The sequence below is a fragment of the Cebidichthys violaceus genome, unplaced genomic scaffold (genome assembly GCF_023349555.1).
Source record: "Cebidichthys violaceus isolate CVI_PGR_0920_01 unplaced genomic scaffold, fCebVio1.0.p SCAF_6, whole genome shotgun sequence".
Lineage (NCBI taxonomy): Eukaryota > Metazoa > Chordata > Actinopteri > Perciformes > Stichaeidae > Cebidichthys > Cebidichthys violaceus.
The window spans coordinates 3,816,242-3,828,546 of NW_027176816.1; the positions used below are offsets into that span (position 1 = coordinate 3,816,242).

General features: G+C 38.7%; 1 protein-coding gene across 1 annotated transcript in view; it reads left to right on the top strand.

Moving 5' to 3' along the window:
- The window catches only part of lama5 (laminin, alpha 5), a 96,285-nt gene that overhangs the window by 33,128 nt on the left and 50,852 nt on the right, over positions 1-12,305 (top strand). Inside the window, exons 3-6 of the mRNA XM_068733675.1 lie at positions 2,405-2,522; positions 4,533-4,651; positions 5,611-5,781; positions 6,723-6,820. Of these exons, the coding sequence (XP_068589776.1) occupies positions 2,405-2,522; positions 4,533-4,651; positions 5,611-5,781; positions 6,723-6,820 (506 nt within the window). The remainder of the gene's footprint in view (positions 1-2,404; positions 2,523-4,532; positions 4,652-5,610; positions 5,782-6,722; positions 6,821-12,305) is intronic.

Consider the following 12,305-nt stretch of genomic DNA (forward strand, 5'->3'; position numbering starts at 1 on the left):
CTTTCTCTCCGTAACAAAGCGCAGTTAAAAGTCTCTTATGACTTCTTTCTTTCTATACATGTTGACAGATATTTCTGGATACCAAATTAAAAAACAACTAAAATGAGCAGAGTGGAGGAATGTAACGCATTTCCATTTTTACCGTTTTAATTACATGAAAACACAGAGTTGCAGTTTTAGATTTCATGTTTGAGAAATGATGTAAATCATGCAGGAAATGACTGTTTTGAAAGTTGCAGTTTTGTAATAGTATGATACTGACAAATTGCAGTAACTGAGTATGAGTGGTTGGACAGATGGAGACGGATGAACATGAGTCTCCTCTGTCAACAGAGATGACATGTCCTCCTCCTCCATCCTCCTCCTCTTTCATTCATCAGCCTGAAACGCACACTTCTGGCATTTCACAGTGATAGAACTAGTTCTTGCAGGTCTTTCTCTGTAAGTGTGTCAAGACCTTTGTCTTGTGTGTTGTCTTCGCCTCTGACAGAGCTGCCTGTCAGAAGGAGGAAGTATGGCGGTCACAGGCCGAACTCCAGTAATGGATGGTCAAAGTGTGTGTGTGTGTGTGTGTGTGTGTGTGTGTGTGTGTGTGTGTGTGTGTGTGTGTGTGCTCCGATGGGGAGACAAAGACCAACTAAATGTCGAACAATGTTAATTAATACAGAAAGACAAGTTGGTTGGTTTTAGATCCAGGGATTTAAGCTCAAATTATATTTTCCGTCAAATTTGCTCAATGTTTGGTCCTCAAGCTCACCCTGTGTGGACAGTATGAGTGTGAAATCTAATGTTACATCTTAAAACGGTTGCATCAGGACATTAATATGTATTTTCTATGGAAATCAGTTTTTGAGCCACTACAAAAAGTTTAAAATGTGGCCTGCAACAGGTAAGGCTTGTTTTTAGCCAGAAACAAACAAGTACAAAACCCAAGAGAGGCAATGTTGCAAATTATTACAATTTTATCGCAGATTTAAATAAACTTGACATCGTCAAATGCTGCATTCAAAAAGCAGCTCTCAACACACACGCGCGCAGAGGATGTGTAACAATTAAATGTGATTAGTTGTAATAATTGTATGTGAGTCATCTTGTTATTTTAGTGTGTTCTGTTTCAAGGTCTGACGGATGAAACAGTACAGCTGGACTTCTCTTTGCCCATGAGAGCAGTTTGTCATCGCCGTCTAACCAGCTTCAGGGCCTTTTCAGGAAATGAGTGAGGGATGACAAGTGAAAGAGAAGAGGCTGCAGACAGCCGGAGAGCTGGGCTGAAACCTGAGAGTGTGATTGCAGAGCACCTGGTGCTCATTACTGACAGGAATCAGTTTTTTGATAATAACTCAGAACCTAACATGTAACACGACAAAACAGATCAGACGCACTGTAGTTGGTTTTGACGTGATTTCTCTCAGGAGGGAAGAGGTTTCACAGGTCAACTGTGGACCTCCGAATGGTTTTATTAGAAGCTGGCAGCTCGCTTTTCCACTTTTAACCACAACAGTTGAATTAGCTGGTCTTGTTTTCTCCTCTATTAACCCCATTGCATTCTTTTTTTCCCTTGTGTTCCCTTTCATTTCCTATCCCACCTTTTCTTTTCTTTTTACTTCTTGTCTTTCTTGTTTTTCCTTTGCTTGAATTTCTTTTCAGATGCCATCTTTTTCCTTTTTTTCTTTTGTTTCATGTCTCACCATTTTCTTAATTTCCTTTTATTTTCATATCATATCCTTTCCTTTCATATCTGTCCTTCCTTTTGTTTAATTTCCTTTCCTTGTTTTCCTTTCCCATCCTTGACACTTTTCTTCTTTTCCTTCCATTTTCCATTCCTTTACCCCTTTACATTTAATCCTGAAGTTACTGTGAGACATTTTTAACTGGTTATGAAACAGTCTGAATGTATTACTCGTGACCCTATATGGCCTACAGACGTAAACAAGACCATCAGCGAGAAGATTGACTATTTCTTTGTGGTTATTCTTAATTCTTGTCATCGGTGCCACCAGGTCGGATTGAAGTGAATGAAAACCGTGCAGGTTCAGCAGAAATTCTTTCAGAAACTTCAATCTGTAACAGATGTTTCCCTGTGAGGCTGTCACCGATCGACCGTAAACAAAGCTGCTGGCTGTGATAAACAATTTCATTTAATTTCACATTTTAGAGACTAAATGTATCTAGAATAATCAAGAAATTATTCTGCAGCTTATTAAATGAGGAACATAGTCGTTGCAGCCCAGCAATGAGAGAACAAAAGTTTTATGAATATGAATATATTTGTGCTGTTGATGGGTTTATTGTTATTGTTTACCTTAGAGCCATTTGCAATGTTGCAGTTAAAAATAATTTCTTGTCATCCTCTAAGTTTGAATGTGTGAATAATGTGAATGTCTTCTTCTTTGTGTCTCTGCAGCTCTTCCATGTTGCCTACGTGTTGATTAAGTTCGCAAACTCTCCCCGTCCGGACCTTTGGGTTCTGGAGAGATCTGTCGACTTTGGTCAGACCTACCAACCCTGGCAGTACTTTGCCTGTGAGTATTGCACATATACTGTATATATTCACCTATACAATGCATACATATGTCTGTGACTCCAGATGTTTGGTCATTAGAAGCAAACGGAGTCAGATTCCATCAGCATCACTTCATGCTTTCCTAACTTCCCCCAGGGTAAGATTTAATGCTCCCTCTAATCTCACAGTTTAACAGCAGCCCCGAGGGCAGGCGGCTGATTGGTTGGTTGGTTTGTCGGTCAGGTCGGAGGAGGGGGGACATTACGTCATAGAGCTGCTAGCTGATTGGATGTGGCAGCTGTCATTGTAGGTGGGCTCCAGGGAAATTCCAGGCATGTCTGCCAACAGGTCACAGCTTGATGTTCACCTGAGTAGAAGAAAGAGGCAGAGGGGGTTTGGGTCTGCCTCATCTGTGTGTGTGTGTGTGTGTGTGTGTGTGTGTGTGTGTGTGTGTGTGTGTGTGTGTGTGTGTGTGTGTGTGTGTGAGTGCGTCTGTCTGTCTGTGTGTCTACTCATTAATTTGGCTTATTGAAAGCTGCTCCAGGTGTTCAAGATGACAGAGAAATAAAGTCTCTGCAGTTTGATAGCCATCTTTACCCTGGAATTCTTTAAGGTGAAGTCGGTAAACTTAAAAGCTGGCCGTACCAAAGCTTGTTCTCTGATTGCTGTTGAATACATTACTCCATGCATACTTCATACTAGTATACTCACAGGGACTCACTGTCTGTTTGTTTAATGCTCTGCAAGTGTGAGATCACCTCCCACCAGCTGGGATTTCTTTCATTAAATTCTACTACGAGGAACTTCCATTCGTGTTGATTTTGTGGTGGGGGGCGTTTGAACTGCTGGTGCTGTTCGAGGTACGGTTGGCTGGGACATCTTGACATTATAAAATCACCCTCGCCTCCTCTTCTTTGTCTTGTATTCGTGGTCTTTCAGTCTTCCTCTGTGTCAAGGTCACTTCTGAGATAAAGTGAAACCATTCCAGGAATGTAGCTGTGTCTTCATGAAGAAACAATGTGACTTAAACAAGCTGAAATCTCAAACTGTCAGACGCACTGTTACAGTTTGTGTCTCTCAACCCAAATCAACCAGCTAACGTTTAAATGAAGTGACCAACATAAATGAGATATCATTGAGAATCAACCACCCTTTTTGTTTGTATTTGGGTTAATTTGGTCCAGGAAAAAATATATGATAAATTGTTGCATTTTAGTTTTGATCCCTGTTCACACTGACTTTTTTACAAATGAACCAAGAGGAGTAAACATGAAGTTATGCAGACTGACGGGTAACTTGTTGATTGGATAGTTTTGGCGATTGTCATCCTGCGTCATCAGGACAGAAGTTTATGCAGCACTTTAGTGTGTCACATGTGTATATTTATGTTCCTTGGTGTTATAAAGAGGTCATAAAAAAATAACTAATTATAAGCATTATTAGTGCTGGATGTTATGAATAATGAATCCGAGATTATTACTGTGGGATCGCCGTCACACATTTTTTAATGGAGTTAGTTAAGCACGGCAGTTATAACTGCTTATGACCTATTAATCAGGGAACATACCTTGCTGTGATGGATATGTGTTGATAAATAGGTTACATACATTTATATCTTAAATGCTGAATAAGATCGGTTGTCTTTGGATTTATATTGATTCAGATCAGAGTTAGGTTTGCAGTAGGTTAGGCTTCAAGAGAGTCTTATAGAGTTAGTGTTTTCGGTGGAAGCTGATGATTAATGATGTCTTTCCAGCTGTTGTGAAGCTGAAAAGGCTGCTGAGGTATATTTAAGGAGAACTAAAATATAGACCTCCACCAAGCCGAGACCCTCCTCTAATTATCACACTGAGATGCATCATTAAAGATGGTTCACACTCCTCACGTTTAACACGAGGGGATGGTCACACGTTTGCAAATGCGCTTGTGATTGATTGGACGCTTTTCTTTTTTCTCCCCCCTTTCTCTCTTTTGTGTGTGTGTGTGTGTGTGTGTGTGTGTGTGTGTGTGTGTGTGTGTGTGTGTGTAGCCTCCAAGAGAGACTGTATTGAGCGTTTTGGACAGAGAACCATTGAGAGGATCAGCAATGATAATGACATCGTCTGCACCACCGAATACTCCCGTATAGTCCCGCTGGAGAATGGAGAGGTGAGTGTGTGTTTTGTGTATAAAGTACATTAATGTCTTTGTCCAACGCTGTAGAGCTGAAACAATTAGTCAGTCCATTAATTAGTTGAGCCACAGAAAAAGTTGGTCATTTATAAGCAAATATTCCCTCATTCCAACTGCTCAAATGTGAGGATTTGTTGTTTTTCTTTATCTTATGTGACTGATTATCTTAAAGTTTTGGACTCGACTCTGGGACATTGTGATGGACATGTTTCACTATTTTTTGCATTAAGATGAATAGATTCATAGGGAGAAAAATCTGTATTATTTTGTGGAATTGGGGCCTAAATACCTTGAAAATATGTATCACAATATAGCAGGTTTTCTGGTAAGTCAATTATTTAATGTATTAAATAACCACATGGTCTTGTAGTCTTAGGTAGGTCATAGTCGAGCCTATTTTTGTATACTCCTGTCTGAATTAAATGTTTGACAAAAGAAAAGTACAGCGTAGTGTCTCATTTAATTGTGAACTTTAGTGCAAAATGATCAGATTTTCTGTCAGTAAGTGCTTGTTATTTATTCAGACGACATAATTGTGTAATATATCTTGATATATAATTTCGCCACTACGATTACATTAAAAGAAGATAAATTGCCATTTTGAGTTATCACCCAGCCCTTACTATAAATGTGCCAAAAGTCAATTCTTTATTTTATACAATTGTACAATGACTTAAAAAGGACATGAGGGTGAAGAGTATTTTTAAACAGCATATTATAATAATCATATTAAGTATTAGTCAGGAAAACAATCCTGCACTATTATCATGCAATATAGAATCAAAAACAAAAACATTTTGCTGGTGCCATGATATCAAACTATGAATATGATTTGGTGGATGTCATCCCTTTGATAATCCAGGACTTTCCCAGGCTGTAATGTTTATATTTATAATTTGGTCAGCTGATAACCAGCCTCTGTCGTCCTCTCCCAGATTGTGGTGTCCTTGGTAAACGGTCGGCCCGGGGCCCTGAACTTCTCCTACTCACCAGTACTGAGGGACTTCACCAAGGCCACCAACATCAGGCTTCGTTTCCTGAGAACCAACACGCTGCTGGGACACCTGATGGGAAAGGCGCTCCGTGACCCCACTGTCACCCGCAGGGTAACGCAGTGCAACCGATTAGGAATGATTTGTTGATGCCATATTCTTCCAAAGAATGATTGACGGATAGAGAATAAAACTTCTTTGTAAATGCGACTTTTATTACAGTTTGCCCCTCCAGACTTTCAGCACAACTCATACATATTAGACGATCCCTTGGTGGGTTTAGTAGAGTCAAAGAGATTAATCGATAGATTAGATGGTCATTGGGTGCTTTAAGTAAAATAAAAATACAAAAGAACAACATACAAAACGTTGTAGAATTCATTTTATTTTACTTAAAGCAAACAATGACCACTTCTAATCACATTAAAATGCATTATTACAGTGATCCTAATGCATTATAAAAAGATGTATTCAGTAAGATGTATTATTATATTATTGACAATGTATTACAACTATGGGAATTATAACACAAGGCTGTGAGTGACTTTGAAGTATTATGATACTTGACCTGATAAGTCATTATAAAATGCTTGTGTGTTATGATTATTGTTATAAAGCATTATGCATATTTATGAAAGCTTAGAACTATAATTGAACAGTGCTACAAGCAGATTATAAAGCATTATAAGTATGTTTTATAATGCGTTATAGACATGGACGTCATAGTGTTGCCAGTCCGTCCATTAGAAATTGGAAGGGGAAACGGGTAACCTGGATCTGTTCAAAGGATAAAAAAATAAAAATCAGTTTACCAGCATTTTACAAACAAGATGTAACATTTTAATCAGTGCGCTTCAGAGGTTCTGTTTCCGACCTTTATGTTAAGCTAAGCATCTCTAGGCGTTTAACTCTAATTTACCGTACACAGACGTGACAGTGGTGTGGATGTGGGATCATATTTCCCAAAATGTCGAAATATTCCTTCAACACAAACGTGATGTACAACAACATATCGATGATAATAACTCATGTTGTGTATTGTTTTCATTTTACAGTATTACTACAGTATCAAAGACATCAGTATCGGAGGACGCTGTGTGTGTAACGGACATGCTGAGGCCTGCAACGCCAATGAGCCCAACAACCCCTACAAGTAAGACACAAATTGATACCCAACCTTCAAAGGGTCAATAAATATCACACAGACACACACACACACACACACACACACACACACACACACACACACACACACAGACACAATCTGGGAATCAGACTGCACTGTTATGACTCGCAGACATGTGGCAAACCAACGTTGTTTTGACTGGATTTTGTACTGCAAGTATGTGTGTGTGTGTGTGTGTGTGTGTGTGTGTGTGTGTGTGTGTGTGTGTGTGTGTGTGTGTGTGTGTCTGTGTCTGTGTCTGTGTGTGTGTGTGTGTGTGTGTGTCTTGGTAAATATAGTAGCTTATAAAAGTGATTTATGTTATTACATTGACACAGACGCATAGTGTTAAACCCACTCAACGCTGCAAAATGCAAATTACCAAATTCATATCCTCGAGCTACTGCTCTGATGTGATGCATAAGGGTTTCAATCATTCTTGGCTGTAGTTGCGTTCTGTGCCAGTGCTGTCTGTCTTCATCATCTTCAACATACCTGCTCACCTGTAATGCAAGTAACAGCACATGAGCCTGCTGATTAATAATGACGGAAAGGAATTACAACAAAAATGTACAATGCATGTGCAAAGAAGCACTCATCTGTAACGTCTTTCTAATATACAGTATAAATGTCTTTTACTACTGGAGATTTGACCAAAACTCTTCAGGAACAAGATTCAAATCAGATGTTCATGCCATTAGTGTCAAATCTCAAGCAGAAAACCAAGTCAAGTCTGAACAAATGAAGGGTTGAATGCCAACTGTGAACACCTGAAATGTATTAAAGTATATCATCCTCTGTCAGAAGAGTATTTATATCAGTTTTCAGGGTGTTCATGCAGTTTCATGGGAGCAAAACAGCTGGAGTTGGAGAGGAAGACGTATCTTTCTGATTACAACTTCCATACAAATAAACTTCCTCTCCTATATTTAGTTGTTTTTTTTGTTGGAGCAGAACAACAAGACGGAGCCTGTTTTAATTCATGTGGATGAACTGTGTGTGTGTGTGTGTGTGTGTGTGTGTGTGTGTGTGTGTGTGTGTGTGTGTGTGTGTGTGTGTTGGAATCTGAATTTCCAGATAAGTGTAGGTGTCTCATGAAGAAGCGGAAGTGGGCCGTATATGTTTAATTTAATAATAAGTGTGTGTATTGCATAATTACAATTGTGCGTGTGTGTGCAGGTCATTTGTGTGTGTCTACCTGCAGGCTGTGGGGGATTTGAGACACACACACACACACACACACACACACACACACACACACACACACACACACACACACACACACACACATACAAAAGCATGAACAATCACATATCTGCCTATACATATTAGCTGTCTGCTCCTGACTGATTTGGGATTTGGGAGGAATTTTACAGGAGGAGAGGGAGTGCTGGGATTTGTCAGATATTTTGATGTACAGTGAAGGAGAATATACTGCTGCTGGGAGGCTTTACACTGTGACCCCATAGAGGATATTTAAGCCGTGATTTGTTTGACAGTAGATACAGAGAGACAGGTGGCTTTATTTATTTATTTATTTTTCTTCTGTAATTCAGTGGTTGTCAATATGGGGGAACGATCTAGTGTATGACAATATGTAGGATTAGAAAAAACTAAATGCATAACTCTACTTCACTGACCATATATTTGTTTGCGTTATAATGCCAAAAAATCTGGACTTGTAGACCGCTTGACTTTCTTTCTGTTCAGAAAAAAGCACTGGGATACAGAGGTGAAGAGCATCTTACATACAAAATAAAATAAAAGGCAAAATTTCAAGGTGGATACTTTCCATCGGAATGAGCGGGAAATAACGTGAATAACATGTAAATACAGGGGTTTTCTGCTCAGGCTAACACATCATATGCAGATAGAAACAAACATTTTACCATCATAAGCAGACAAAATTGTGAGTCTAATAGAAATTTAAAAAATATACTTTTCTTTAAAACATCAATATGCCAACAAAATCCTTTGATTTGTTTGCTGTGTGCAAACTTTTGATTTAAAGGATTTGATTTATAAAAGAACTGTTTTACAATAAAGGATGATAATTAAAACTCCACAATTATCATGCTCAAGCTACATCCCACATGGTCACAGCTAGCCAGCAAAGACTAGCACGTGTTAAGTCATAAGTTTATTCACTAAATATTGTGTTTGCTGTCACCCCAAATAAGTTAACTATCATAAAGTATTTTATAATCAAATTTTTTGCAACCCTAACCTGGATTAAGGTTGAATTACTAGAGTGACTTATTGGTCACAATAAGCAGCAGAAGAACATATTGATTTACATCATCAGCCCAAAATGGGTTGTGTGCCTGGTGTTAAAATACAGTCTGGGTGAATCCCTCAGGCGAGGCTTTCCGATCTCCAAAAGTCACATCTGTGTTTGAGTTGCTGTCTTTTAGACACTGAGCAGAGCAGAGTTCAGCCTCAGTCGCTCTGTCAGGTGTGTGTTTGAACTAAAGCTGTTGAAATGTCCTCTGCGTGTCCGTCGGTGTTTGTGGTAGAGGACTGTGTGTTTGATGGGTGTTTGTAATATCTCGGTGGGGCCCCGATAGTTACTGTAAGAAGACGTGTGTATACTTTCATATATCTGCTTGCGTGCACACACATCTTCACACGAGTGTATGCAGAAGACCTTCTCCCCCAGACGTGTAACATATTTCTCTGCTGAAGGCAGAAAGACTTTATGAAAAATAGTACTTGCTCTCTTTTCTTCATATGCTCTTTACAGATTTCCATGTCAATACCAGTTAAGTAATCTAAAATGACAAATTAAAACATCCCAGGCTTTGTAAAAATATTGGTTGTCTTATGTTAATGCGACCAAACTACTTACAGGTTCAAACTAATTATAAAAAGACTTTGGAATTTTTCTCTTCCACAACACAATTATATGTAATTCAACCAAGTCTAAAATACACTGCGTTTTCTTAATGGCTCTAGTTGTATAGTTTCAGACAGTATGTGAGCTTTAATCTCTTCCTGGCAGCCGAGGTATATATTTACACGACAGAGTGTGTTTACACAGCCATGATAATGTATGGCAGTTTAACAGAGAGTGCCTGCAGGCTGATGTACAGTACAGTCAACCTGAGCAAGTCCTGGCTTCACTCCCTTTATACTGCATTCGAGGGAATTCAGGAGATTATATATAGCTGTGCCTACGGTGTGTAGATAGATACTGAATTGTAAGTCGCTTTGGATAAAAGCATCTGCTAAATGACTGTAATGTAATGTAATAATGTCAGCTCATAATAGGTTTTCATGATTCAATATAATAGTTAGAATGAAGTTACAATAATTTTGATGGAAAACTTGTATGTGTAGCAGACGTCATGTCGGATCATATTGTTGCCAGCTGGCTGCTTGGTATATATTGTATGTCCACATTCACGTAGCTTGTTCTGTTCTGCACCATTTGGTTTCACTTTGCTGCATCACCTCCAGTTCAGGATCAGAGCGCCGAGAGGTGAGGCTACATCTGGGTTAATCATTAGCACAGCTGGTGCCGTGTGCGTATGTGTATTAAGTGTAATTGTGTCTCAACCTGTGTGTGTGTGTGTGTGTGTGTGTGTGTGTGTATAGTGATTGTGTGTGTGGTTAAAAAGAAAACAGACCTTTCCTTTGGGTGTCGGGATAATAACAAAGCATAAAAAGGAAGGAACTGCGGAGGAATATATATAAGTTCTGTTCTTGTGCTTTTTTTGTAATTCCTTTGTGACGTAAGTTTAGAAATATTATTGAAGTGAATTACAATGAGTGTTGAGAGAACGGAGAGGAGTCTCATATTTTTTTAAGACGGAACCAAATCAGTCAGTTTTGTTGTTATTTGATGCTGAGAGTTGATCACTTTCCTAGCAAATACATCTGACTGAAGGCAGACAATCTGTTGGTGTCAAAGGTCACCGTGACATCACAACACATGACTTTTACCATAACTCAAGAATTGACAATTTCAGACAAATGTCTAATAGGATACAATTATGAAATTTTGGACAAACATGGATGCAAACCATAGTTTGACAATTTTGTTTAGATTATGGTAAATTTGGAAGTACAGCTAACCAGGGTTCCCCCAAAGAGCAATTGGTTGGCATAAGTGTAGTGTGATCTCACAGAAATATGTGAAATCAGGACGACCTCTTACCAGCATGGCTTACATAGCCACATGTAAGCGAGTAGTTGTGTTACATGGCAACACAACTACTTCTCAGGTTTAGTAAAGAAAATATCATGGTTTGTATTAAAATAAGTGTATTTGTCATGTAATGTAACTTGCATAGACTATTTAAATTAAAAAAGGTCAAACTTTGACTTTCGGTTTTACACAGGGCATGAACAGTGGTCTCCTGGGTGAAAGTCCTTTGTTTGATCCATTACTTCCTAATGATAAGTTAAAGTAAAAAAAAAAATAAGGACAAAGGAAAATGGATATTTCATATGTCTGAGGGGATATGAAGATCTACATGAGGATCTACATGGAGCCATAAATAGTGGTTATTAGATGTATTACACAGTTGCAATTCCTCCCATGATTAGATTAGAAGGGAGAAGAGTGTAAAGCAGAGAGGTTGGTTATTAACGATTGACCAGTTTCCCGTTCTAAATGCTTTTCACAATCAGCCAAAATCCTGACAGAATTCCACTTTTAGATACAGCTGTTGGTCTTTTACCAAATAATAGATTGTTTAATTTGTGACTGGTCTTTCACACACAAAAGAATAATTTACCCTAATGGAAAGAGCAATCACTGAGACATGAGCCCTGTCAAACTGTTTAAACTAAATTAAATCTAACTGACATTTAAAGTATTATATTTGTGATATTGCAGGGGATATAAATGTGTGATTCAGGGGGATTCTGGTATTTCAAACAGTCAGGGATGTGGATTTATATCCTGTTGCAATGTGGTTTATACTTAGTGAAAATATTCCAAATATTCTTCATCTCTTGGGTCTTACAGTTACTGTTAGAGTGATTTTTAGACTTGTTTCATGAAGACAGGTTTTGGATTGATGGGAACACGGCATGAGGAATTCAAATAAATCCCTCCTGACCTCATCAAGCTTTGGGAGATGCTCTGTCTGCTTTGTGTCAGAGCGAAGGAATGCCGATCTGAAAACTTACATCAATGCTGGACTTTGTTTAACGTTATATATCCAGCAGGTGTGTTGTAGACGACAGAAGGTCTGCTGACTGGAGGTCTGTGTTTCAAAATTCGACCTATAGCTGCAGTGCTGATGTGATTATGACAGATAAAAGCCTTTAAAGGCCACGAAACACAGACTGCATTATCATGGAGAGAGTGTCCTGCTCAGGGTTAAGATCTGTTCTTAATTGAGTAGAAGCACTGATTAGAAAAGATAAAGGTAAGCAAAGTAGAAATACTTTAATTCACAATAAAACAGACAGACAACCACATCTTCCAGCCACCCACAAGCCCAAATTCCTTTGTTTCCTT